Source organism: Chrysochloris asiatica, unplaced genomic scaffold (assembly GCF_000296735.1).
Source record: "Chrysochloris asiatica unplaced genomic scaffold, ChrAsi1.0 scaffold00154, whole genome shotgun sequence".
Classification (NCBI taxonomy): domain Eukaryota; kingdom Metazoa; phylum Chordata; class Mammalia; order Afrosoricida; family Chrysochloridae; genus Chrysochloris; species Chrysochloris asiatica.
Window position 1 is genome coordinate 413655 of NW_006408672.1, and position 25742 is coordinate 439396.

Here is a 25742-nt window from a genome sequence, read left to right on the forward strand (position 1 = left end):
GGCCACCTAGGCCCCAGGTACAGACTGTTCCCTTAATACCCATTCTCAAGTAAGCTGTGCTTGAAATCACCTTTTCATTTTGCCAACTGAAGTCTGAGTGCCTTCCCAGCCCGCCTTTTGTAATTAACTAAAAGTAGGAAAATCTTATAAAAATTAGTTATCTTAGATAAAAGGTAGTAGCTATGAACAAATAAATAATGACATAGAGCTTTGAGGGGAAAAAAAATCACTATGCACATACAATTCTTACAGGCTGTCGCCACTGCCTTGACTGGACTTCATTTTACTAAGCTGGGAAAGAGACTTTTGAGGATGCAGGTCCTTCAGGCCCTTAGCTCTACCCCATCCAGGAAGAATGAATGAGCTTGATGCCCAGGACCTGTGGTGCTTGCGGCGGAGCCGAGGGAGGCGCTGGCCCTCCTAGTGAAGACACTTTAGGCTTGCCGTAGAGGTAGGAAAGTAGGGAGGGAAACACAGTAGAGGTGGGAGAGAAGCAGCAGCCTGAGGGCTGATCACCCCCAGCTGATCACAAGTAGAAAAACTATGGTATTGCTGATTTACTAAGAAGAATCATCTCTATCAGTAAACTGCCAAACACCCACAGAGCAAACAAAGTCCTACATGCTTTTAAAAAGCAGGATTGTTACACTAAATAGAACCAGAAAACCAACTGGCTTGGAAAACATGGAAACGAGGTCCCAAGTTCTTCATATACTGAGAGTTGTCAGGAAATGACATTCCATTCCTTAACTGTGCTAATAGCATCAATTTATTGACAGTTAAGGATCAGTGTGCTCTCCTACTGGTCTCTGGTTCTCTGCTCAGGGCACCAATGGAGTTACCCACACACTGAGGCCCTGGGGAGCTTGAGCTCAACCAGTGTTGGTAGGAGAAAGATGAGCCAGCCCTTCCCACCTGGCAGCAGGGGCGGATACCAGCTCATAGTTAGGACCTTGCATGTACAGTTTATGGAAATTTATAAAACAATAAAAAGAACAGATGTTTAAAAACTTTACAACATATTCTGTATAAAAGCAGTCTTGAAAATGGAGTCCCTCTGTTCAATTAAAAGAAATCCATGGCCGTTGGTCTTCTCTTTGGAGGGGTGGCCAACACTTTCTTGGGTGCTAGGGGAGTGGTGGAGGGAGAACGCGTGGGAGTCTTCAGCACACCATGGAGGGGCTTCTGCTCAGGGTTGAAGGCCACTCGGGAAGGACCCGTTGGACTGACCAAGATACTCTTGTCTGTCTTCTTGAATTCTGTCCCAGATGGAAAAAAGTCACACATTAACTGATAACTTCTCTGCCCATCCAACCTGTCTAGTGTGTCCTCTGGGTCTGGGTCTGGGTCTGGGTCTGGGTCTGGTATGTGACCTGCCCTTGCTCCCACTCACCTAACAGACACTGGAGCTTCAAGGGGTGCCCATTCAGAACAAAGAGACTTTGAAGGTAAAGGGGCATAAGGAACACAGATAAATTAGTAAGACCCAGAAAAAAAAGGCTGCAGAAGTCTTCCCTCAGGGGGGTTTCGTTCCCCCACTTACTCCAGCAATAAAAACTAGGCCTCATTAGCTCAGGTAGGGGCTGAGTGTCTCAGGTCCTTGCCAGATAGTATCTCTGCATACAAACCCGAGTGTATACACATACACATTCATACACATGGGTTCCTTGGCCTCAGATACCAGAACCCCACAACTGCTCTCCGGTGGGGCCTCCAAGTCCCCAACCACCACAAGAAGAGCCGTTTCTGATGACATGCTTCCTAACGCAAACACCAAACTCACCTGCAGTCATGTTTCTGTTCAGCCCAAAAGTGACCTTCTTGGAGCTGGATGGGGTTTTGCTTAACTGCTGAAAAAAACCAAGAGGAGTCAAACAGATGACACTGACTGAGGTGCTGTGACCACACTCATGGTACAAAGTGCCGAAGTGCCCACTGCTGCCTGCAGCTCAGCTAGGGACAGTGGTATGTACCATGGCTGGATACCGACCCACAGGTTTCCCAGCCCTACAGCATCACAAATGACGCATGCAGGACGCCACGATGACCCTGTGAGTCTGGCAGGACACAGTCCCTGTGCTCCCAGTGAAGAGCTACATACGCATGCTGCCTGAAGCCCTCAAATGACAGGAAAAAGCTCACCACTGAAAAACGGTCAGAATAATAACTCCCACTCATTTGCCCCTAGAGTTCTGTCTTGGACAGGACAGGAAATTGGTTAAACCTCTAAAGGAATCTGATGTCAACGGCAAAGGAAGTGTTATGTCCCAGTTTTTTTATGCATCACGACCAAGTCATCAAAATGAGCCAGGCTCTACCTCGCTATCTGGGAAACTCGTATAAATGGCTCCATTTTCCATCAGGAATCACTTCCTCAAAATCCCTTCCAGGCACTGCGTTTCTACCTTAGACCTTTTTTGCTTCAGCAAATGTCTTTGTATATGAGGTCTTCTGTATAAGCACTACCAAAGGCAGTGGTCACCCACTCATTCTCTTTAAGTAGTTCTTTTTTCTTACAATTCCCATTGATCTTGGTCTCCACAGTGGGCGTTGACCCCACATTGCCCCAGAGGATGCTCAATTTGAGAGCCCTATGTCCCAGCTGCTGGTGGTGAAGACCACTGAAGCTGCCTGCTGGCACCTTGGTCTGATTTGGAGACTGACCAAGCTTGACACTGGGAACCTGTGTATGGTGACTGGAGGTGCCAACCTGGGAAGAACTGGTGTGATCACTAATAGACATCCTAGCTCTTTTGATGTGGTTCATGTGAAAGATGCCAATGGCAACAGCTTTGCCACCCGACTTTCCAACATTTTCATTACTGGCAAAGGCAACAAACCATGGATTTCTCTTCCCCGAGGAAAACCCTTACCATTGCTGAAAAGAGAGATAAGAGACTGGATGCCAAGCAGAGCAGTGGGTGAAATGTTCTCTAGGTGATGTGAACGAACAGATCTTTAGGTAATTAAAGATATTAAAAACACACACACAAGTCTGCCAGCAGCCTGGAGGGCAAGACACGAAGGAGGACTTTTCTCTGATGTCCTAGTGAAGAACACCAGGTAACCAGGAGCAAAGGGCAGAGGGCAGCTGAGGAAAGGCAAGGGTAACCGTGTCAGGCGTAGGGGGCATCTGCTTTCATTTTTCAAATGGTCTTGTCTTTTTAAAAAAAGTACTTAAAGTAGTAGATGCTTGTCAATAACTCACCTTGCTCAGTTCTGGTCTCTGGAAACAACCCCACCTGTCCCACCTCATCTTATCTCCTGCCGCACAGACAGGCAGGTTCCCTAGGGACTCCCTCCCTCTTCTCTCTGCTGTTGCTCTTCTCCAGAAGATGTTACCTGCTCCCACGGATGGGAACATCTGGCCTTTTGGTCTAGGAGTCTGCATTGTCATCTGCACCTCCATGACCCCCTTCACTGTGGATCCCGCAGGGGCAGTACATGACCACCCAGAAAGAGTTTTGACACAATTACATGGCTGAGAATGGGGCCTCAGAGCCTCCTGCCACACTGGTCTGACACAGGGGACTGGATTTTCTGGACAGGACCCATAGACCACAGAGTCGGCCAAGACCCCACTGAGCCCAGATGTACCTTCCAGGTGGGGCTCAGAAAGAAGGAGAGAGCACTGTTGCTTTTAGGTTTCCTGAAGAACAGGGGCTGTGGCAAGAAAGGGGTGTCAAACTTCACAAAGTCGGTTTCTGCTGCCCTCAGCTTCTTCTTCTTCAAAGGGCTGAAGGCTCCACCATTTCCCTATAGAGCAAGAGGTGAGAAGTAGAAATAAGTGAAAATGTGCACAGGAAGTAAAAAAATATGGCAATGAGGGCAGATGTAGGCTGGGAAGGCCAATTCTCAGGACCCAGCACATCGATTTGAGACAATTCCACAGCACACTGCTTCCTGTACAGGGTTTGCCAGGGCCCCTTTACCCAGCAGAGCACAGACTTATAGAACGATGGCAGTATTAGCACTGGAGCCCAGGGGCTTCCTGTCTTCACTTTTTAAAAATCTGCATCTTCAAATGCAGGGCTACGTTTTGAATAATTTTGTTTTTCAAAAACCATCCATAAAATAATAAAAAGTCATCTTCTTACTTCTGATCAAAGATGTAAACCAAAACAAACCCAAGCTCCTTGCCATCTAGTCTATTCAGATTCATGGAGACTCCATATGTTACAAGTAGAACTATTCCATAGAACATTCTTGCCTATCATCTTATGCAAGCAGATTGCCAGGACTTTCTTCAGTGGTACCACGGGTGGATTGGAAGCACCAAACTTTAGGTTAGTAGGTAATAAACTGTCACACTCCATAGTGACCTGAGTCAGGCTCTGTAGGTTCATTGTAGGCAGACACACAGCACTCACCAGGTCTTTGCAAACTGCTAACAGCTCTATTTTGGGACCTACAGAGCTAGGAAACCCAATGCACAAGGTGTCTTACTGGCGGTCTGGGCAAGTCACTGGTGTCCTTGGCTTGGAAGTATCTGCTGCCCACCCCACGAGGTCACCAGGAGCCCCCTCTGTTCTCCTTTCCCTCCACTTACAAAGACGCAAAATATACAGCTCCCTGTTCTGAGAAAGGTGCTCCTTGACCCTGTGCCTTTCTGAAGTGACCATTCCAATTCTTTTTCAAAAGCCTGCCAGCAGCTGTTTCCTGCTCAGTGCAGCTACGGCTCCTGGTCCCAAGAAACATCTTAAGTGTGTGGCTGCCTCAAAGCATTGGATGCTGGACAAACTGACTGGTGTGTTGCTCCATGCCTCCCACTGATCATTTTCTTATGGATCAGACTTAAGTATGCCCTGACAGAAGATGAAGTTAAAGATTTGTATGCAGCAGTTCATTAAGATTGATGGCAAGGTCCGAACTGATATAACATATCCTGCTGGTTTTATGGATGTCATCAGAATTGACAAAACCAGAGAAAATTTCCATCTGGTCTATGTATGACATCAAGGGTTGATTTGCTGTTCATCGTATTACACCTGAGAAGGTGAAGTACTAGTAAGAAAGATCTTTGTGGGCACAAAAGGAATCCCCCATCTGGTGACCCATGATGCTCGCACCATACGCTATCCTGATACCCTCATCAAGGTGAATGATACCATACAGATTGTAGACTGGAAGATTACTGATTTCATCAAGTTTGACACTGGTAACCTGTGTATGGTGACTGGAGGTGCCAACTTGGGAAAAATTAGTGTGATCACTAACAGAGACATCCTGGCTCTTTTGATGTGGTTCATGTGAAAGATGCCAATGGCAACAGCTTTGCCACCCGACTTTCCAACATTTTCATTACTGGCAAAGGCAACAAACCATGGATTTCTCTTCCCCGAAGAAAACCCTTACCATTGCTGAAAAGAGAGAGAAGAGACTGGATGCCAAGCAGAGCAGTGGGTGAAATGTTCTCTAGGTGATGTGAACGAACAGATCTTTAGGTAATTAAAGATATTAAAAACACACACACAAGTCTGCCAGCAGCCTGGAGGGCAAGACATGAAGGAGGACTTTTCTCTGATGTCCTAGGGCAATGAGATGTCACCTGATCACCACTTGAGGGACCAAGTACAGGAATCTCCCTCCTTAAGTCCTCCTGTGTGGGGCCCAGGACCTGAGCTAGTGGCCGGCTATAGAGAAGTGTAGGGAGAGAACCCAGTATGAGAGTCACCAGGAGGCGAGAACCAGAAGGACTGCTGGTGAAGAGCAGAGGGAGCGCAGGGAGGGCTTTTTTCTCCTTCTGGGGACATCACTAGAGGGTTGAAAGCAACACAATCAAGAAAAAAATGAACCCCAGTGATATTAAGTGGATTGTTGTTGTTGTTGTTAAGTGCCTTCGAGTCGGTTCCGACCCATAGAATTAAGTGGATAAGACAACAAAATTAGAGAAAGACTGAAGAATAGAAGCAGATTTTGTGCTTTATACTCAGATTGCCTAGTTTTTTACTGAGCATATACTAACTCACCTAGTAACTTAGGCCTGAAACCAGCATTTAACCAAGACTACACCAATTCCCTTAAACAAAGGCCTAGATGCCATAACCACTGGAAAGTAGGATGTGCGGATACAATCACACACAAGGGCTGGCCAGCACACTGCTTCTGTAAAGGGCCCAGTGTAAGTAAACAACTTTGGCTTTGCAGGCCATATATAGTTGGATGCAGCTGCTCAACACAGGCAGAACACAGGCAGCCATTGACTGATTGTGTTTCAATAAAACATCATTACAAAAACAGAACTGAGGGCGGGTTTGCCAACCTTGGTATATGTTGACATTGTTAGTGCCATTGAGTCAGTGCTGACTCAGTAACCCTGGATAGGACTTCCAAAGAGTGCCTGGCAAGTTTAAACTGCTGACCTTGCAGACCAATGCTTATCCTAGAGCGCCATACCAGTGCTAAGAGTAGAAATGTTGGTGGGAGAAGACTGACATCAGCAATCCAAGTGGAAACAAAGACTTCTCATTAATAAGGGCCGCTGGCCTGACCATCAATTACTAAAGAAAATGCTGTCAGCACGAACCAGCAGAGAGGCAGTCGGCTTATCTATACCTACTTGGCCCAGTGGAAGACCATGGATGGGCTGCACATGGCAACTAGGACCACTCACCTGTTTATCTAATCACTAGTACTGATTGTTGCATGCCATGACCAATTCTAACTGCTTCTTAGGTCAGAGGCCTGACGTCTCTCCCACCCCAACCCAATAAAATGGGTCCAAAGAGGCAGCAGAGTCCCTGGATACTTCTGCGCAATATGCCTTCAGTCACCCTGCCACAGGCTTTCACTTACCAGAGTGTGGATCTGTTTGACTTCAATGTCTGACATGCTATTGTGCTCTACCAAGTGCAGCATCTCTTTAACCCTCTTCCTCTTTTTCAAGATGGTGGTCTTTGGGTTGGACAGGTCATATAAGCCACACCGGTCAAGTCGGCTGGGTGTCCCCTTCATCTTCTTTAGTTTCACGCCCTGGGACAGGGCAGCGTGGCCATTCCCTTTATCTCCTGGGCTGGTTCGAGGGCTTTCCTTCCCTTTTGGAGGCCAGGCCGTCATGGACATGCTGCTGCCATTGACTGAGAGTTTCCGCTTCTTCTTTAGAGCTTGGAGGCTACCTTTTGGGAACCTACGGGCGTCAGCTTCCCGAGCAGGGTTACTGCTGGGGCCACTTTGAATCATACCCTCTGCAGGTGGCATTGCTATTCCTGGGACCCCTTCCTGGACCCTCAGGCGCTTCTTCTTGGGTCGTTTCCTTTTGTTGCATGTGGGAACAGCTAAGGGATGCTCCAAGCCACCCTCTTCTGTAGTGCTGGAGAAGGCTTCTGTTCTCATTCCAACTATACCTGGAACATTCTCGTCTTTTCTCTTTTTTTCTTCTGGTTCGCTGCTCCCATTCTGGGCTGGGGACATAACTTTGGCCCCTGAGACTAAATTTTCAGACTGGAGATGGATCTTTTTCTTTTTCCTTTTCCTCTTCTGAGTACTGCCTTCATTTTCTTCTTCCTCCATACAAATGAATTTGTTTCCTATAAAGACACAAAATCCAACGAACAGACAGACATCAGTCGCCACTACCCTGAGACCAGCAGAACTAAATGGTGCCCCACTACCACTATACCAAGTGCCCTGAAAAGAATCAATTTTGAAGGCCATGGATAGATTAGATGGACAAATGTGGAACAAAACTCAAAAATCATTAAAGAAGAGAGACCAGGCTTACTGGTCAGGTAGAGGCCGGTGGAACCTCTGAGACTATGGTCCTTAGTCACCTTTCCAGCCCACAACTGAACTCACTCTATGACTCAATATTCAGCCACAAAACACATAGGCCTACAAGGATTGGCACAATAACACTAGGGAGGTATGAACATCTTACAATAATCAGACATTTGAGATCAGAAGGGCAGCATTTACTCAAGGGCAAAGTTCAGAAAGGTTAAGAAAGAATGATGAATGGAAACAGGAAACACAGGAAGGAAGTGAGATAAGGGACGTCACACTGTGGGAGCTACAATCAATGAGATGAAACAAAATGTGTATGAATTTTTGAATTTTATTTATTTATTTTTTTAAGGTTTTTATTGTTGATTGAGTGAAAGTTTTCAGGGCACATCATCGGTTTCACATTCAAACATTCATATACCTTGTTTCATTACATTGATTATAATCCCCTCCACATACCATCAGTTAACAGAGTTTCTCTCTATCCTCTTTAGCTTTTTTTGGGGGAAAAACTTTGCCTTTTTGGAATTTACAGTCTCGGCTTTTAGGGAAGGTTTTTACATTTATCTGTGGGTATCCAGGGCTCATGTATGGAATTACTAACCAGCATAACTGAACAATCAGATGAGGGACATTTTGCTATGTCTGCTAGGTGGCTAAAGTCTGATCCTCAGAGGCTATGGTTTGGACGGTCAGCAATGCTTGGGCCCACAGGGCCTTGAACTCCTGACTGGGTCTGCACGGTCTGCATCAGATTCCCCCATATTTATTATTTGTTTAAGGGACGCTGCTTGTCTTAGGCGGTCAGTGTGCATTCCTCAGTCTTACCCGTCATCGAAACTCATTGTAGCATGGCAATGGCTCTGTCTTAGGTTGCCTGTGTATGGATTTTTAAATGGAAAACTGATCTGCTCTGTAAGCCCAATTCACGAGTTGTGGGTATTAAGTGCCATCAAGTTGGTCCAGACTCCCAGCGAGCCCGTATAGAATTTTCAAGGAGTTGCTGGTGAGTTTGAACTGCAAGCTTTGCGGTTCAAACTGACCTTGTGGTCCAGTGCTTTAGCCCACAACACCACACCAGGACTCCAATTCACAACAGAAAGCTAAAATAAAGCAATAGAAGATAAAAACAAAAAACGTAAGTAGTGATGCCAATTTCTTATACCTCTGATTTCACATTTGCAAATAACATCGGTCTTCTACACTATAGTTCAAAGAAATTATTACATCACTACACTCATGTGGGTTAATGCGCCAGACCACAAAGCTGTCTGAACTGCAAGGTCAGCGGTTTAAGCTCACCAGCTGCTCCTCGGAAAACACTATACAGGGTCGCTATGGGTTGGAATTGACTCAACGGCACTTAACAACAACAACCCATGATTTATTCTACTCAAAGAGGCCTTCCTAGCATTGATCAATGGAGCTTGCCTAGGTCAATGTTTAAGCCATAATCTTTTTCTGATATTTACTCAGGGGTGTTTTATGGATTCTTTCCCTGAAAAAAAAATTTACAAAAAGGATCAAAATGCTTTCTTCTTTTAGTACAAATCACTGACAGTGTTAAAGCCAACAAGTGTAGCAAAAGTGATCCTTCACTTCAAGAAAACCAAAAACCCAGTTCACGATGCAAAGAGGAAATGGTAAAGTCTTGCTGATGATGAAGAGAATTTTTTGGGATTTTAGCACCAGGAAAGTTTTGTTCTCTTGGATGGTGCACTCAAATCGCCTAGCTTTCTCATTTGGTCCCATTTCTTCCTATGCACAACTATGATTGGAAACTTTCCTGAAACCTATCTCAATATAAATGGAGTAGAAATAATACTTAGCTACGCATTGATTGTTAGGAGTCCTGGTGTGGCGCTGTAGGATAAGCACTAGACTACAAGATCAAGATCAATTTGAATGCAAGGTGGATGGTTCAAACTCACCAGCCACTCCTTGGAAATCCTATACAGGGCTGCTATGAGTTGGAACAACAACATTGGTTTTTGAAACAAAAAGGATTTCTGTAATCTAATAAAAACGTACAGTATAATCTACTGTAGTACTATAGTAATGAAATGACTGCTCCAAAGGGTACTATCTGTCCCACAGTACCTGCATCTTTCCCCTTAAAAGCTGTCCTTATGCGTAAGAAGCTTTTAGGCTGAACAGTGGGTGCTGCAGGAACGGAAACTTTGACAATAGCCCAGCAGAGCTTCCCCTGACTTCACAGCCCGCCACTCCCCAGCTTTCCATCCCTCCCTGATCGTAAGCTCAGCACCTTACCTTTCTCCTTATCCAAGTGGGCTTTCTCTGAAGGCTTAGGTCCTTTTTTCTTATTCCTGCCTTGACTGGTGGGGTGGTCATCTTCATCAGCAGAAATGGTCTCAGTAAAATCGAACTGGGACACACTACCTGCTAGGCACCAAAGCACATCTGGTCAGCTTTCTGAGACCTTCAGGATTCTGTCCTGGCTCACTTCATCCAGGCAGATCCTGAACCCGGATTTCTGCCTCATTACAGACATAAAAGGCTCCAGGATTTGTGAACTGAGAGAGGTTAAAAGTCCTGGCCAACTCAGGATGTACATGGCAGTGGATTATTTTCACAGCCCAAGAAAACAACTAGGTTTATAGATGATAGTGGTTTTCCTTGAGAACACAGCAAAATTCAAGGAACCCTATAAAACCAAAATTTCTTCTCTAGTCAAAACCTTCCTTTAAAAAATAACCAAGCCCCACATCACCCATGAGCAAGAGGAGAGGGTACTTGTAGCCCCAGCATTTTTGAGGGAGAGCTGAGTCTGGCTCAGCTTGGATTCTCTGGGATGTTGACTGGGTGGTGGGTGGGAAACTCCTGTACTTGTGTCACTTCAGGGGGCTTCTGCCTAAGGCTCAGACGCCATAACAGGTGGCCTCTTCCTATGTAAGGGACACCACTGCTCATGACATGGTTTTAAACACAACTTTCACAAGCTTGGTTTTCCATATTTGACATAAATGTCCTTGAAAGGGTTCCATAATCATGTGGTGGTGTGCTGTAGAGTCAGTTCTGACTCATAGCGACCCTGGCATAGGGTTTCCGAGGCTGTACATCTTTACGGGAGCAGAAAGCCTCATCTTGTTCCTGTGGAATGGCTGGTAGTTTTGAACTGCTGACCCTGAGATTAGCAGCCTGACTCATAACCACTAAGCTACCACAGCTCCTCCATATTCATGTAAAACACCACAGATTATAATCCTCTAGCTTTCCTCACCTTCAGAAAGATCTTGGAATCTGAAAAATGAAACAAATAAACAACAGTTAATAAAGATAGGGGACACTGAGCTTCTACAGAAGAATTCGGGAAGGAACAATGGCGGTTAAACATGACAAGCATATCTGTCACTGAACTGTACATGTGCAGATGTTTTGCTATCTATATATTTACCATAATAAAAAAAAGTATTTTTGATTGTGAGGGTTGGAAATGTAAAGGTAGACATTTTATAGCAAGGAAGGGAGTGATTAACTTTGCAGTCTAGGAGCGGAGGTCCCTGAGACCATCAACGGAGAAGAGCCGAGAGCTGGACCCTACCCAGAGAAGCAGTGATGCCTGAGATGGAGGCAGAGACGATGACGTGGAGAGACGGATCAACTAGAGACTTTAGATCCACAGAGGGAGAGCGACTGTGTGCTGAAGATGGGGGGGTGGGCAGTGTAGGGTAGACCTTTTGGTTGGTTGATGATGCTTGGAAGGGATTGTAACCATGGCAATGAATCGATATATGATAGAATGAATGTAAAACTAATGTTCTCCCATGTAAACTATCATATAATTCACAATAAAACATTAAAAAAAATGTATTTTTAAAAAGTCTATAGTTAAAAAAGAAAAATCAACTGAGAAGTGGATGAAATATCTACTATGGTAACTATAAAGAACAAAATTTATAATGAAAATCTGACTTCTATAAATATATGTACATTAATTTTTAAAACAATTCTTGTCCATCTGTTAATTTACTTTCCTTTTTCTCCAGGAGAGGAGATGAAGGAGAAGATTTCATTAAGGAAAGAAGGTCTGACAGAGGTAAAAACTGAATGATGAAACTGCCCTCAGTTATAGTATCACCGAGAATATGATGATTAGAAGATGCTGTCCCCACACACCCAAATAAAATAGATGTTAATTTCCCCCAATATTTGTTTTTCAGGGGTCTTGGTATGGCACTGTGGGTTAATGTGCTGGAATGCAAAGTTGGTTTGAACCACAAGACCGGCAGTTCAATTTCACTAGCCGCTCCTCAGAAACACTATACAGGATTGCTATGGGTCACAACTGACTCAACAGCACTTTAACAACAAATAATTTGTTTTTTTAAGAAGAAATGGTGTAGATTGCCATTGTAAGACTTACATTCAGTTCTCCTTCTTCACTTATCAAGTGGAAAAATACCAAGTAGTGTTTTGTTAAAAGACATAATTTTAGTGCATAAGAACAAAAACCACGCACAGAAAAGCTGGGTGAGGGCCATACCACCCTGAATGCGCCAGATCTGTACTCATCTCGGAAGCTAAGCATACCACCCTGAATGCGCCAGATCTGTACTCATCTCGGAAGTACTTGGATGGGAGAAACAGTGGTGTCGGGGGAGAAGGTTCCTGTCTTACCCTTTTAACATTAGCTATGTGATCTTAGGCAGGGTAGTTACCTTCCTATGCCCCAGTTAACCCATTTATGAAATGGAGACAATTATGGAAACCATCTTATAAGGCCCTTCTTAACAAGAAATGATTTAATACAGGCAGAGTGTTCAGCCCTGGTCAATTAGCATAATCAGCACCACAAAGATGTAGTAACAAAGCAGCTAAAATAGTGGTGGTGGTGGTTATGTGCTGTGGCTTCAGTTCCGACTCATAGGGACCCTGTACAGGGTTTTCATGGCTATAAATCTTTATGGGAGCAGAAAATCTCATCTTTCTCCCACAGAACAGCTGGTAGTTTCGAACTGCTGACCTTGCGGTTCACAGCCTGATTCATAACCACTACAGTACCAGAGAGAGGCCTAATTTGAGGAATGAAAGCTAAGGGAAGGGAGTAGCTGCTTTTCATAAAGCCTTTCAGTCTATCAGCCTATGTTACACTGCTATGAATGAAAGATTAAAGGATAAAGAAAACAGAAAAGTTTAGCGTGGTGATAACTAGTCCTACACCAGGAAAAAACTTGAACTTGAATGTGAACAACCAGATGAAATTCTCTTACACATTCACTTACTTTTTGATTAGTTTAGAGAGACATTTCTTATTGAAGGGAGGGATGCTTTTTTTGTTGGTTATTTCCAGCAGTCGATCAGCAACAGCCTTATAATCAAACTATGTAGAAAAGAGAAATGAAACAGATCAGGAGCAAAGCCCACTGCTTGACTAGTCCACATACATGCCACAGACACCCAAATGATGGACCTTCAGCCCGGAGTCTTGGAAGCACTTGGAAACAGAACAGTCTCCACTGTAATGTGCTGACACTTGTTAAGTGCCATTGAGTCGGTTCCAACCTATAGCAACCCTGTATAGGGTTTCCGAGGAGCAGCTGGTGAGCTTGAACTGCTGACTTTGTGGTTCAAACAGACCTTGTAGTTGAGCACATTAACCCACAGCACCACCTCAGGACTCCGTGCTGACACTACTTGGTAACTGTTTAAACTGACGCAGTAAATTTGGAAGTTTAAAGCAGTCTCTTTCAGAGGCTCAGTTCTGGGTTTTTTTTTTTGGAGGAAACTTGGTGTACTTCTTTTGAAGTTTAAACAAGAATTTCAATTTGAACCTGGTAGCATACTTGCTGTTGTTAAGTGTCGTGGAGTTGGCTCCGACTCATAGCGACCCTATACAGGGTTTCTGAGGCTGTAAATCTTTACGGGAGCAGAAAGCCTCATCACTCTCCCATGGAACAGCTGGTAGTTTCGAACTGCTGACCTTGCGGCTTGCAGCCCGATTTGTAACCACTACGCTAGACTTTATTTAAAATGTATCACCAATACCGTCTTTGTTATATGGAACAGGGCAAATCTAAGGATTGAAACCAAAATGAGGACTGACAACTTTGCAAATTCCACCATCTTTAAATTTCTTTGTCTCAAAAGAGTGCATTATGAGTAAGGTGACACTTCCTAGTGACTGAAGGGCTAAAGAGGAACTTTAGTGTCAACTTTAAGGATTAGCTTTGAGCCTAATTCTCAATGAGCTGGGCCGATCCACAGTCATCTATGCGCTATAAGCTGTGTTACCACCACAGACCTTCAGCAGTGGACCTGGGGCCTCACAGGCACCGCAGCTCTCCTGGTCTTTGTCATCGCTGATGCCATCTTTTCTTGAGTGGTGTTTACCTAGGGCTGAAAACACATCCAGAGATAAAATACTTTACATCAAAGGACTTCACATAGTGAGGACTACTTCCAAAAAACTGCCTTTTACTGAAAATAAGAAATAGACAAAAGAATGTTTCTTTAAAGAGGAAAACAAATCTGCAAATATATTTGTAATCTCCCCAAAATATTCCGGTTGGTTGTTCCCTGGAACTGATATTAACTCCGGAGAAGTAACACATTTGCCTGATTTACCCATGTTGGATGGAGCCATCAGTGAACCCAGAGAAGCCCTGGCCTCCACCAGGGTTTCTCATTCCACATGTCATCTGTCTACGTGGAAGTGAATGGAAAGTGCTGGAGTTCATTGGCTTGGCCACTGACTCAGGTCACATGTTGTCCTTGACTGTGACCAAAGGAGAATGGGATTCATGAGTCTGTCCTTGGTTTCAGGTACAAGTTTGGAATCTTGATAAAAGCATTTTATAGCAGAACACAAACTTTTCTAAAACAAACAAAACACCCATCCCAACTCATAGTAAACTTATAAAACAGTGTTGAATTGTCCCAAGGCTTGTTTCTAAAGCTATGGAAGCCACATCTTTTTCCCACAGAGCAGCTGGTGTGTATGAAAGCTGACCTTTCAGGAAGCAGTCGAGTGTTTAACCACTGTGCTGCTAGGGATCCTTGGGGCTGCCTCAGGACACATACTACATTACTATAAACCTGACTTTTGGTATTTAAACATTTGAAAAGAGTCAGCAGCCTAGGAAGAAGGGACACACACTATGAGTCAGAGTGCAAGACTTTCCCCATATCTGTGTTGCTTCTGCAATACTGTAAGCTCATTCAGGGAATAACTCATTCAGGGTCTGGGCTGAAGGAGATGGAGCAGGGTCTAACTTAGGTGGGTTGCAGTAAGCACTTGAAAAAACTGAGAGATCTTTGGGTCTGCACATAGGTGAATGAGATGTCTCTGAGACCAACGAAATCATGGCAAACAGAAAGGGTCGACAGACAACACCCAGGACCACACAGAAACAGCTCAAGATCTTGATAAGATCGGCCACCTACACAGAATCTAAACTCAAAATTACTCTTTTGTTTTGTTTTTAAAGGCACATGGTACTTTTCTGTATAACATATAAAAAGACAGGATTGTTACTGAAAATTTATAAAGTATAAATAGAACAGCAATCACCTTTAATTCTACCACCCATGGCTAACTATTAACATTTTGGTATATATCTTTCCAGGTTTTTTTTATTTTGGTATGTGGCACATATAAATATTTAAAATAAGTCAGGCTTCTTCTGTCTAGTTTTGTATCCTGCTTCCCACAATGCCGGGCATTGGGTTTCAATCTTTGCTCTGCAATGGCCGTACATTTCTAAGTATGGCATCCTCTAACTTAGTCCTATACCTAATGTGAGATGCTGCCAATCACTCAGAGCACTTTCAGGAGCCAGAACCTCAGCGGCTCAGACTGCACGGAAGTCCATGAACGACACTTTAATTATCCAAAGGAAAAAAAATAAAAAACATCTGAAGGAGTCTTGAGATCATCTAAGAGCTATAGAAACTACAGGTAGTGTGCCTTTGGAATGTTACGTAAATCTCAGGTTTTCCACAGCAGACACTCATACAGGTACAAATCCACATTATGATACTTAAAACACATCATCCGCCCCCTACTCCTCCCAAAAAACAACAGCAACAGCATCACCAAAATCCTTGGAGGAAGCCCCGAGACCCTGGAAGAACAGAAGTATGTGTAGATAGCAGTCTTGAGTTCCCAGAGGACCCTGTTATAGGCACAGGTGTCTGACCTCTGTTTTTTGTTTTTGGGGTAGGGCTGCCCTTAGGCAGACCCATCCTTCAATAAATTCTTGGTTGTTTTCAGTGAGATTCCAGCAATTGTATTAGAAAGCACTGTTGGGCTTCATGAAGATTTTCCCCAGGAAAGTGATAAGCTTTTTTTTTTTTTTAATGTAAAAATTTTTTAAAAATGATAACCTTTTAGGGAAATTCTCCTACCTGGCTTCTTTTTGCTGACTGTTTTTCTCCATGTCACCTCATTCTCAGAGATCTTTACTTCAGAGAGTTCAGCGCCATCCACTTTGGTTCTTTGCTCTTCCACCATTTCTTTGGGTACAAAAGGAGATGGATCCATGATGACTTCAAAAACACTCCTAGCTATAGTCTGGACCAAGGTCTGGCTGAAGGAGGAAGCACAGCAGAAAACGGGATTAAGACAAACAGCCAGGATTGTGGCATTAAAAGGAGAGCCTGCATTTTTGGTCTGACTGACCGCCAGGTGAGAAAGCACCTGTGCATGATATACTTGCTCATCACCTGTGTGGCCAGAAGCCAAGGAGGAGCTGGCGATGAGGCTGGGGGCAAACAGTAGGCAGGGCTGTGTGGGTGGAAGAGGAGTGGGGAGCCTGGCTCTGGGAACCACTGAAGCCAGAAAGACCCATTTCTTTTGGCAGCCTTCAAGTGTCTTGCTAGTTGGGAATTGAGAATGTGGTTGGCTCTTGAACTTTGGAAAACCATCACAAGTTATCTCACATCTTGTCCCACAACAGGAAATAACTTGTAGTTTCTAACAATTAAGCACCCACAGAAGCAATAAAAAACCAACACAGGAATCACTTACTCTTTAGTTTTGGCAGCAATTATGCAGAATGGATCAATAAACTTGAGATTCTGATTGGCCAGCAGCTGTGATTTAGAAAACAGGGAAGAAAAAGTGAGAAAAGGGAGAGAGCTTTTTCTTCTGACATGTTCTTGAGAAAAAGGAACTGTTTTCATGAGCACAAAGACAGAGCGAGACAGCATACTGCCCCTCTCACGCTGCATGTTGATTCCAACACCTGGAGCCCTGCTTCCAAGTCTGGCAGTACTTGGAGTCACTGGGCTAACCGAGAACAATCAGCCAAAGAAACCTGCCTAACCCAGATAGCATTACTGTGCACTTTCAGTGTATACATATGCCTGACTCTATGGAAACGGTGTATGCAGATGCTATTGGAAAGTATAAGACCAAGGGAATCTTTCTTTAATAAACATTTATACTTTCTTTACAGTCTCAGAAACCCCAAGGGGCAGTTCTACTCCGTCTGATAGAGTCGCAGAGTTGGAATCAACTTGATGGCAGTGGGCTTGGACTTTAAAAGCGTAATCTATCATGAGCATTTCCCTACACTATCATATTCTTTATTGGACTGTGTAGGCTACTTCCAGTTCTGCTTTATAAGACTACAATACATATCCTTGGTGAATAGGCTTCTGTCCATGTGTCCTATTAGCTACTTAAGGCTTACTTCAAAAGGGGAATCACTGGGTCACAAAATTAAAAACAAAAAACACCCAGCTGCCATTGAGTCAATTCCGACTCATGGCTACTTCACATGTGTCAGAGTAGAACTGTTGCGTATGGTTTTCAGTGGCTGAAATCACCAGGCCTTTTAAGGTGCCTTGAATGGACTTAAATCTCCAACCTATGATTAGCAGTCCAGTGCATTAAACTTTTGCAACATTCAGGGACTCTGGGTCAAAAGACAGGATGAAGCAATTTATGCTGCTACCATAATCATGCATATGGAATGCTGACAAAGAGCATTTTATAACAACTCATCTGGACTTTTAAGAGAGCCAACCCAACTCTTATTCAGGTTAGCTGTGGTGTTGTTGCAAGGCTAGTAGGATGTCTTCTTACCTCTTTACCCCCGACCTTGGACAGTTCATCCAGGTAAATATCAATGAAGTGGAACGTCATTCCGTTTGGAGACTGGCTCTCAGGATGCAGGACCTCCTTTGTTAAAACATCTAGAAAAAGCTGGATCCCACTAAGGGAAAAATACACAGCATGTCAGCTCCTCCCTCTTCTCCAAGTGAATCCAGTAATATTCACTCTAGTGGCTGTACTGCATAACAACCGAATGCAAAACAGTCCATTCAAAATGTACCTCTAAGCCTTGCAGGCTGAATGAACCCCTGACACTATTGCTCTGATACTTTCTTTAAGCCTTAAACCAAAAATACCCCTCTCAAGTCACTTATAATGTTAATTGTTACCTGTCCTAGCTAATGGGTTTCAAGTTCTCTTATAAAGGTGGGTTTTGTTTCTCATGGTACTCAATAATGATAGGCCTAGATGAGATAGTTAATGTTAGTTGATTAGTTGAAAAACACTCTTTGGAGTCCTGATGTGATGCTGTAGGATCAGCACTGGACTACCATAAGGTAGGTGGTTCAAACCCATCAGCCGCTTCTTGGAATCCCAGCACAGCGCGGGTGGGAAACCTTTTTTTTTCTGCCCAAATTTATAACACCATTCGCTGGCCATACAAAATTATCAACTTGAAAATTAGCCATGAGGTCAGGAGTCCTGGTGTTGCGCTGTAGAATAAGCACTGGACCGCAAGGTCAGTTTGAACCTTAAGGCTGGCAGCTCAAACTTACCAGACTCTCCTTGGAAATCCTACACAGGGTTGTTATGAGTTGGAACCGACTCAACGGCACTTAACAACAACAGTGATATGATGGCTGGAACTGCGGTTGACTCGCTCGGCAGGGCCGGATGTTCCCCGCCCGTGTGGTACAGAGCCACTATCAGTAGGAATAGACTCCACATCATTTAACAACAATAACTAAGTTGTACTAAAGCTACCAAAAGCTAAGAAGACGTGTACTAGCCTCTCTTCCCAGCCATTGCGCTTCAACACTTCAAAGGACTGCCTCAGGACCAGGCGGAGCAGCTGCAGAGAAAAAGGACTTCTGTTACAAATGGGAAACCATCAACAATAATCGTTAAGTTCTATATGGTGCTGTAGGACAAGCACTGGACTGCTAACTGCAAGGCCAGCAGTACAAACCCAACCAGCCCTACTGTGGGAGAAAGGGGAAGCTTTCTGCTCCCATCAACATGAATCGTCTCAGAAACCCTATCCGGTCACTGTGAGTTGGAATGGACTCAATGGCAGTGGGATAGCAAGAATGCTAACAAACATCCCACAGGAGCCCTGGTGGCACAGTGGTTAACGTGCTGGGCTGCCAATCGAAGGGTTGGTGGTTTTAAACTCACCAACTGCTTCTGGGGAGAAAAATGTGGCAATCTGTTTCTGTAAAGACCTACAGCCTTGGAAACCCTATACAAAGTTTTACTACTATGTCCTCATAGGGTTGTTTTGAGTTGGAATCGACTCAATGGCACTGGATGTTTTTCTGTTGTTGCTTCAGACCAAGCCCACTTCCATAGCAGCCACGGAGCCAGAACAGGGAATTCTGCAGCATCCTTGTAAGCACGCATGGAACTTGTTTTGTTCTATAAGTGAACCTATTATTCCTAAAATGCTGAAAATTCTTTCCTTCACACAGGAAGGAAAGTGTGAAGTGAGTTTGGACAGGAAGCTACTTTGCTCTTACCAGGTAGTATTTGTCCAGGCGCAGTTTGTCAATCCCCTTCCACTCTCGATTCATGGTTTGCCAAAAGGTCTGAATGAACAGGTGCTCTGCAGTGAACAAAAGTCTTTGAGTGCTTGGTTTTACTACTAACATAAAAAAATAAGAGCAAGAAAATAGTGACGAGAAAGAAACTTTTTATTTATCATTTACTTTTCTCAGGAATCTTGGGCATCTAGAAACTTTGATCAATAAATAAACATGCCCCACATTTCTTTTACAGTTAAATAAAAGTGTATTTTCACAAGAACAGGAAGTCAGGCATTCTCTTCACGTTCAGTTAGAATGCTCTATTGAGGGTCATTCTTTATCCACTGCTAATGTTTCTATAAAATCAAAACATTTTCGGATCCAGAGGGCATTTACTGGCTCTTTCCACCATACCCATGCCTAACAACTAATTTTTATGAACATTTACATGATCCATATAAAATCTTAGCCTTTTGTGTGATGATAGGTATCAGTTGGGTGGACCATAGCACAAGATATTCCATTTTTCTCTTCTGAGTCATGAAACTAGTATCTTTTCATTCAACATGTCTTTGTTGAGTTTTTAAAAATTGGTTTTCTTCTTTTTAGTTATCTGCAATTCTATACTCTTTTACATATAGAAACTTTCTCATTACTATTTAGCTGAAATCTTGCTAAAATTCAGAGACCCACTGAAAGTTATTTAAACCACTGGAGCGGCTTTGTTCTGAGGAGTGCTAAGCAGAACAAATTCTGCTGGCTTTTTCTTCCTTTGTAGGTGATAAAAGCCTGGCTGTCTCAGAAATCCTTTGATTCTACCCCCCTCCCTTTGTTTATTCTTTTTGTTAAAGTTAATAGCTTTACCAATGATGTCCTTATATATGCGAATCTTGGGGAGAATACCCTGTTATCACAGGGTACTGCAAACACTGGTTGGTATATGTACATGCAACCACAAAGAGGGTTATATACAGCTCAGAATTCTTAAAGTTGGCAGGAATTTATTTCTTAAAACATTTTCTAGAAACCTAAGATAAGTCAAGTACGAAACTTCACAAGACACTCCTCCGCTCTTGTACCAAGCCAACATCCGAGTTTACTGTAATTTTTAACAGGGAGCGGCTTGTTGCTTGCTATCTGTCCACACACCATCAGCAGCACTAGGCTCATAGTGTTAAGCTAGCACACTGGAAAGCTGCAACTTTGAAGGAAAGAGACACAGCACACTCAGTTGGTTTCCTAGAAAGTTACCAAATTCGATGACCAGGGAAGTTTTGAAAGCCATGAAAAAGCCAAGACTTACGCGCCTCTGAGTTGTTAACAACATGGACGAGCTGGGATATCGTGTTTGCTAGCTCCTCCTGCAGGGGTGGGTGGGGGAAAACACTGGGATTATTAGGTGCAACACTGAGAAGACAGCACCAGGGCCTGCATCCTCCTGCACCTGCTGGTGGGAAACCTGTCCCTCTTGCTTTTCATGCTACTTCCACTAAGGAACAAGTAATGGGAGTGTGAACTGCATCCAATGTGAAATTCCTCATTTTGACAAACTACTATGTCAACGTCATGTGACTGAGAGTTGTTTAAGCTGCAAGTTAAAAAAGCATCTCTAGTTCAAATGTTCTATGGAAGCATATACAACAATCAGCTTCTTGCTTTCAAATATGTTAAGTGCCGTTGAGTTGGTTCCTACTAGCAATCCTGTATAGTGTTTCCAAAGAGCAGCTGCTGGGTTTGAACCACTGACCTTGCAGTCCAATACATTATCCTACAGTGCCACACCAGGACTCATATATATACTAGTAATGAAATCGGAGTCCTGGTGTAGCGCTGTAGGATAAGCAACAGACTGCTAATACAAGGTTAGCGGTTCAAATACACTAGCTGGCTCCTTAAAAACTCTATACAGGGTCGCTATGATTCGGAATCAAATTGAAGGCACTTAACAACAAACAAAAAGTACTTAAATGGAGATTCTACTCTAATTCCCCAAATAACCAGAGACCCAGAAGACAGAGTCAACTTGACTGTGGTTAAGATATCGGGCATTCTCAGTCCATGAGTGCTAGATGGGAGGCAATGGCTTATCCAGTGTCCTTCAAGGTGGTTCTGTCCTGGGCACGGGTGCAAACAGATGAACCTGGCCTGCTGAGACGGCGGGGCTCACCTGTGGGAGAACTTGGGGTCTGGGTCCATGAAGATACCTTTGTCTAACAGAGGAGTTCACTTTATGAGATTATATCAGAAAAGAATGATCCTCAGTGGTACTGCTGGTACTGCACCAAGCCTGAAATGATCCCTTACTCATTTTATAGGAACTCCCAGACTGAAAAGTGATGTTCCCCTCATCTACTTTCTTCCTCCACTAAAGCTGTTGGTTTGTTAACTTTTGAATGTAATTTCAAAATATTTTGCTCTGCTATCCTACTCAAAATATGTTCAGTGGAATAGAAGCAATAAACCCAATCACATGACTGCATAGCTTAGGGGGTGGAGAAGGAGTCGGGGGGGAGGGAAAAGAGAAGTGTGGCATGGCTGTGCAATAAAATCCAGAAAAATGAATGAAATCTCCCCAGGAACTCTGACACACCAGAGGTGTTCACCTGGTATCCTCAAGGCCAAGCCTTCTACTTTCACAAAAGCCAATCAGTTTGTCTGCAGCAGAACCAAGCTTTTAAACACACTAAGAAATGCACTTCCTTAGATGGTTTAGGAGACAGGGCAGCGTTGGTGGCTCTGGACTGCGAACCACAAGGTCAGTACTTGAGCCCATCAGCTGTTCCACAAGAGAAAGATGAGCCTTTCTGTTTACAGCCTTGGAAACACTATACTTTTTAAGTTGAAACCAACTCGATTGCAGTTACAGACCGTTTCGGTAGAGGGTTCCAGAAACAGGGAGCACAGCACACACATATGGTTTAGTCCATGCATGAAGTCTCCATTTTTGAGCTGAGTCAGAAGCAGCATTGGCTGCAAGGACTTGCCTGCTTACTTTATATAAAGAACCCAGCTCCCAGCAAGATGGCTCCCAGTCTGTGACACGGTTAAGCAGTGGCAGAGGTGGGTAAGCCTGGAGCCCTGGTCTCTCCTACCTAGGATCTTATACTAGTATTGTTTTTTTGTTTGTTTGTTTTTTAACCAGAAACAATAAATTTAAATTAAGACCAAACAGAAATCCAAAATAACTAATAGAACAATTCACCATGGAACCCACCAAAATAAGATAAATAACAAACCTATATTTACTGTGTATAGATTTGAAGAGGAAATTAACCTCAGTGTTTGGACAACACTCCCTTTACTTTCAGTCAGGACGCCAGAAAACCTTGGAATCGATTCAGACTCACAGTGACCACACTGAGCAGAGTAGGACTGCCCCACAGCATTTCCAAGGCTGTAAGGGTTCAAACCACTGACCTTTTAGTTTGCAGCCCAATAAGCTTACTCTGCTGCACAAGCCCTTTTTAAAGTGTTGAAGAGCAAAGATGTCAGCTTGAAGACTAAGGTGCACCTGACCCAAGCCATGATATTTTCAGTAACCTCATATGCATGTGAAGGCTGGACAGTGAAAAATAAAGACCTTAGAAGAACTGATGCTTTTGAGTTATGGTGTTGGAGGAGAATATTGAAAGTGCCATGGACTGCCAAAATAACCAACAGATCTGTGTTGGAAGAAGTGCAGCCAGAGTGCTCCTTGGAGGCCAGGATGGCCAAACTTCGTCTCTCATACTTTGGACATATTGTCAGGAGGGATCAGCCGCTGGAGAAGGATATCGTGTTTGGTAAGGTGGAGGGTCAGAGAAAAAGAGGAAGATCCTCAACGAGATGGATTGGCAAAGTGGCAGCATCGATGGACTTAAGCTTGGCAACAATCGTGAGGTTGGCCCAGGATCAGGCAGTGTTTCGTTAAGCTGTGCATAGGGTTGCTGTGAGTTGGTACCAACTCGATGGCACCTAACAACAACTACACCACCAGGACTCCTTTCAATACGGAAGAGGTAAGAAAATCAGTCACAGGAAGCAGTGGCTGGCTATTCAGATGCATCAGAGGACTCAAGGAGTACTGGGGGTGCAGCAGTTAAGTACTTGACTTCCAAGCAAAAGCTCAGTGATTCAAACCCACTAGCCACTCTATGGAAGGAAGAGGTGGCAGCCTGCTTCCATAGAGACTACAGCCTGGGACATTTTTACTTTCTCATACAGGGGGGTGATGGGATAGAACTGACTCATTCGCACCCAGCAACAAATGAAGGGAGTTATCACAAACAAAAGGATGAAGCCTTTTTTATTCATCCAGGCCCCAAACGCAGTCATCTGACAAAGGGAACTGCATGTTACCTGAAGGACAGCTTCATCTTGCACCCACAGGCAATAAAAGAGTCCTTTCCATAGTTTCAATAGTTCTTCTTGGCTGAAGCCTCCTAGAGGATAAAACAACACAAAAAGCTAGTTTTAAAGTCTATAAATTTCCTTTCTAAAAGCTTATAAATGCCACATAAGAAGTGAAAGCGATTCCACATGCATTTCAATTCTCTCTTTTATAAGTACTTTTTAAAATTGGAAGCACACATCTCCGTGTTGCCAATAAGTTGTTGTTGTTAAGTGCTGTATAACAAGTTCTGACTCATAATGACCCTGTATAGAGTTTCCAAGGAGTGGCTAGTGAGTTTGAACCATCCATCTTGCAGTCCAGCACTTTATCCTGCAGCACCACACCAGGTTGTTGTTGTTGTTGTTAAGTGCCATCGCATTGGCTCCCACAGTGACCCTGTATAGGGTTTCTGAGGAGCAGCTGGTGAGCCTGAACTGCCCACCTTGCAGTTCAAATGGCTTTGTAGTCTGGCGCATTAACATACTGTGCCACACCACACCAGGCAGACACATACAAAGGACTACAGCATGTGCAGCTTTACCAGCTTCGGGCAGGTGCATGACTGGTGGCAGTGTGTCCTCAAGATCTGAGTAAAACAATGTACATGCCATTTACAAAATTAGTTCCCTCTCAGTGCTTAAAACCAGCATCTTAGTTTCACACCACTGTTTTCATTAGTCCTACAAAATAAAATGCAAGTCCTACAAGAGATGCAGGAGTGCAGCAAGTTGAAGTGGGTGTGAAGAACTGACCCTCTCAAGTGTCAGGCCAAAGCCCTGGTGAGGCAACCAGGCCACCAGCAGAGCCCGTCCTGCACAACAGAGCCAGCCAATTATGTCAAGTCCATCAATACCAGTTAACAGGAGACACAGGTGGCAGAGGACAAGACTAAAGAGGATGAGGGATGCCATCCAACCCCAAGTGGACAATCAAAACACAAATATAAATCTATTGCAAGGAGAAAAAAAGAATTTGAGAACCTTAGAAGATAGCAACCAAATGTGATGTTGGGTCCTGTTTGGCTTCTGATTTATCAAAAAAGACATTTATGAGATGTAATAGTTAAGGTTTGTGTCAACTTGATTGGGCCAGGATTCTCAGCAGTTTAGCAACTTATCTAGTACTAACCCCCTATGATGATGCTGCTATTAAGTGCCATCAAGTCAGTTCCACCTCATAGAGACCTTGTATAGGGTTTCCAAGTGGGTTTGAACTGCCTACCTTGTGGTTAGTAGACCAGTGCTTATCCTACAGCACCATCTCATGATAAGATCTAATCATCTCCACAACAAGATCTGCAATGAGCAGCCAATCAATGGAAAGTAAGTTTCCTTGGGAATGTGGCTGGCACCACCTTTGATCTTACAGGCGATGCAAGGAGACGAGACGGATGGGAACAGACAAGGAGGGACCTTCTAACACCAACAAATAAGAGTGAGAGTGGACTACATCCTTTGTACCTGGGGTCTCTGCACTGTGAAGCTCCTAGATGCAGGGAAAGATTGATGCCAAGACACACAGAGACCTCTAAGGGATGTTGGACCTACAGATGCTACAAGTAGATCTTTCTCCAAAGTCAACAAAGAGAAAAAGCCTTCCCTGGCACTCTGAATTTGGACTTCTAGACTCTCAAGATGTGAATCAGAAAACCAAAAGTGAAAAACATGCTCAGCATTTCTCAAGCTGAAAGAACTAAAGGAAAAATTCGAGATTTGACTTGCAATACTGAGCACAGCCTTTGGTATGGATTGCATCTCAATGTAAAGAAAACAAAAATCCTCATCACTGGACCAATAAACAACATTCTTATCATCGGAGAAAAGACTGAAGTTGTCAAGGACTTCATTCTTCTTGGATCAGCTATCAACACTCATGGAAGCAG

General features: G+C 43.8%; 1 protein-coding gene and 1 pseudogene across 1 annotated transcript in view; one reads left to right on the forward strand and one right to left on the reverse strand.

The window, feature by feature from the left end:
- Positions 1–1065: 1065 nt before the first annotated feature.
- Positions 1066–25742, reverse strand: part of RRP1B (ribosomal RNA processing 1B) — a 34377-nt gene continuing 9700 nt past the window's right edge. Inside the window, exons 2-16 of the mRNA XM_006870845.1 lie at positions 23827–23909; positions 20792–20849; positions 19483–19568; positions 18754–18815; positions 17774–17903; positions 16712–16776; positions 16090–16271; positions 13985–14079; positions 12966–13063; positions 10964–10983; positions 9994–10125; positions 6796–7526; positions 3598–3756; positions 1784–1850; positions 1066–1259 (exon numbers count right to left, since the gene is read on the reverse strand). Coding sequence (XP_006870907.1) covers positions 1066–1259; positions 1784–1850; positions 3598–3756; positions 6796–7526; positions 9994–10125; positions 10964–10983; positions 12966–13063; positions 13985–14079; positions 16090–16271; positions 16712–16776; positions 17774–17903; positions 18754–18815; positions 19483–19568; positions 20792–20849; positions 23827–23909 — 2162 coding nt within the window. The remainder of the gene's footprint in view (positions 1260–1783; positions 1851–3597; positions 3757–6795; positions 7527–9993; positions 10126–10963; positions 10984–12965; positions 13064–13984; positions 14080–16089; positions 16272–16711; positions 16777–17773; positions 17904–18753; positions 18816–19482; positions 19569–20791; positions 20850–23826; positions 23910–25742) is intronic.
- Positions 3823–5407, forward strand: LOC102812573 (annotated as a pseudogene).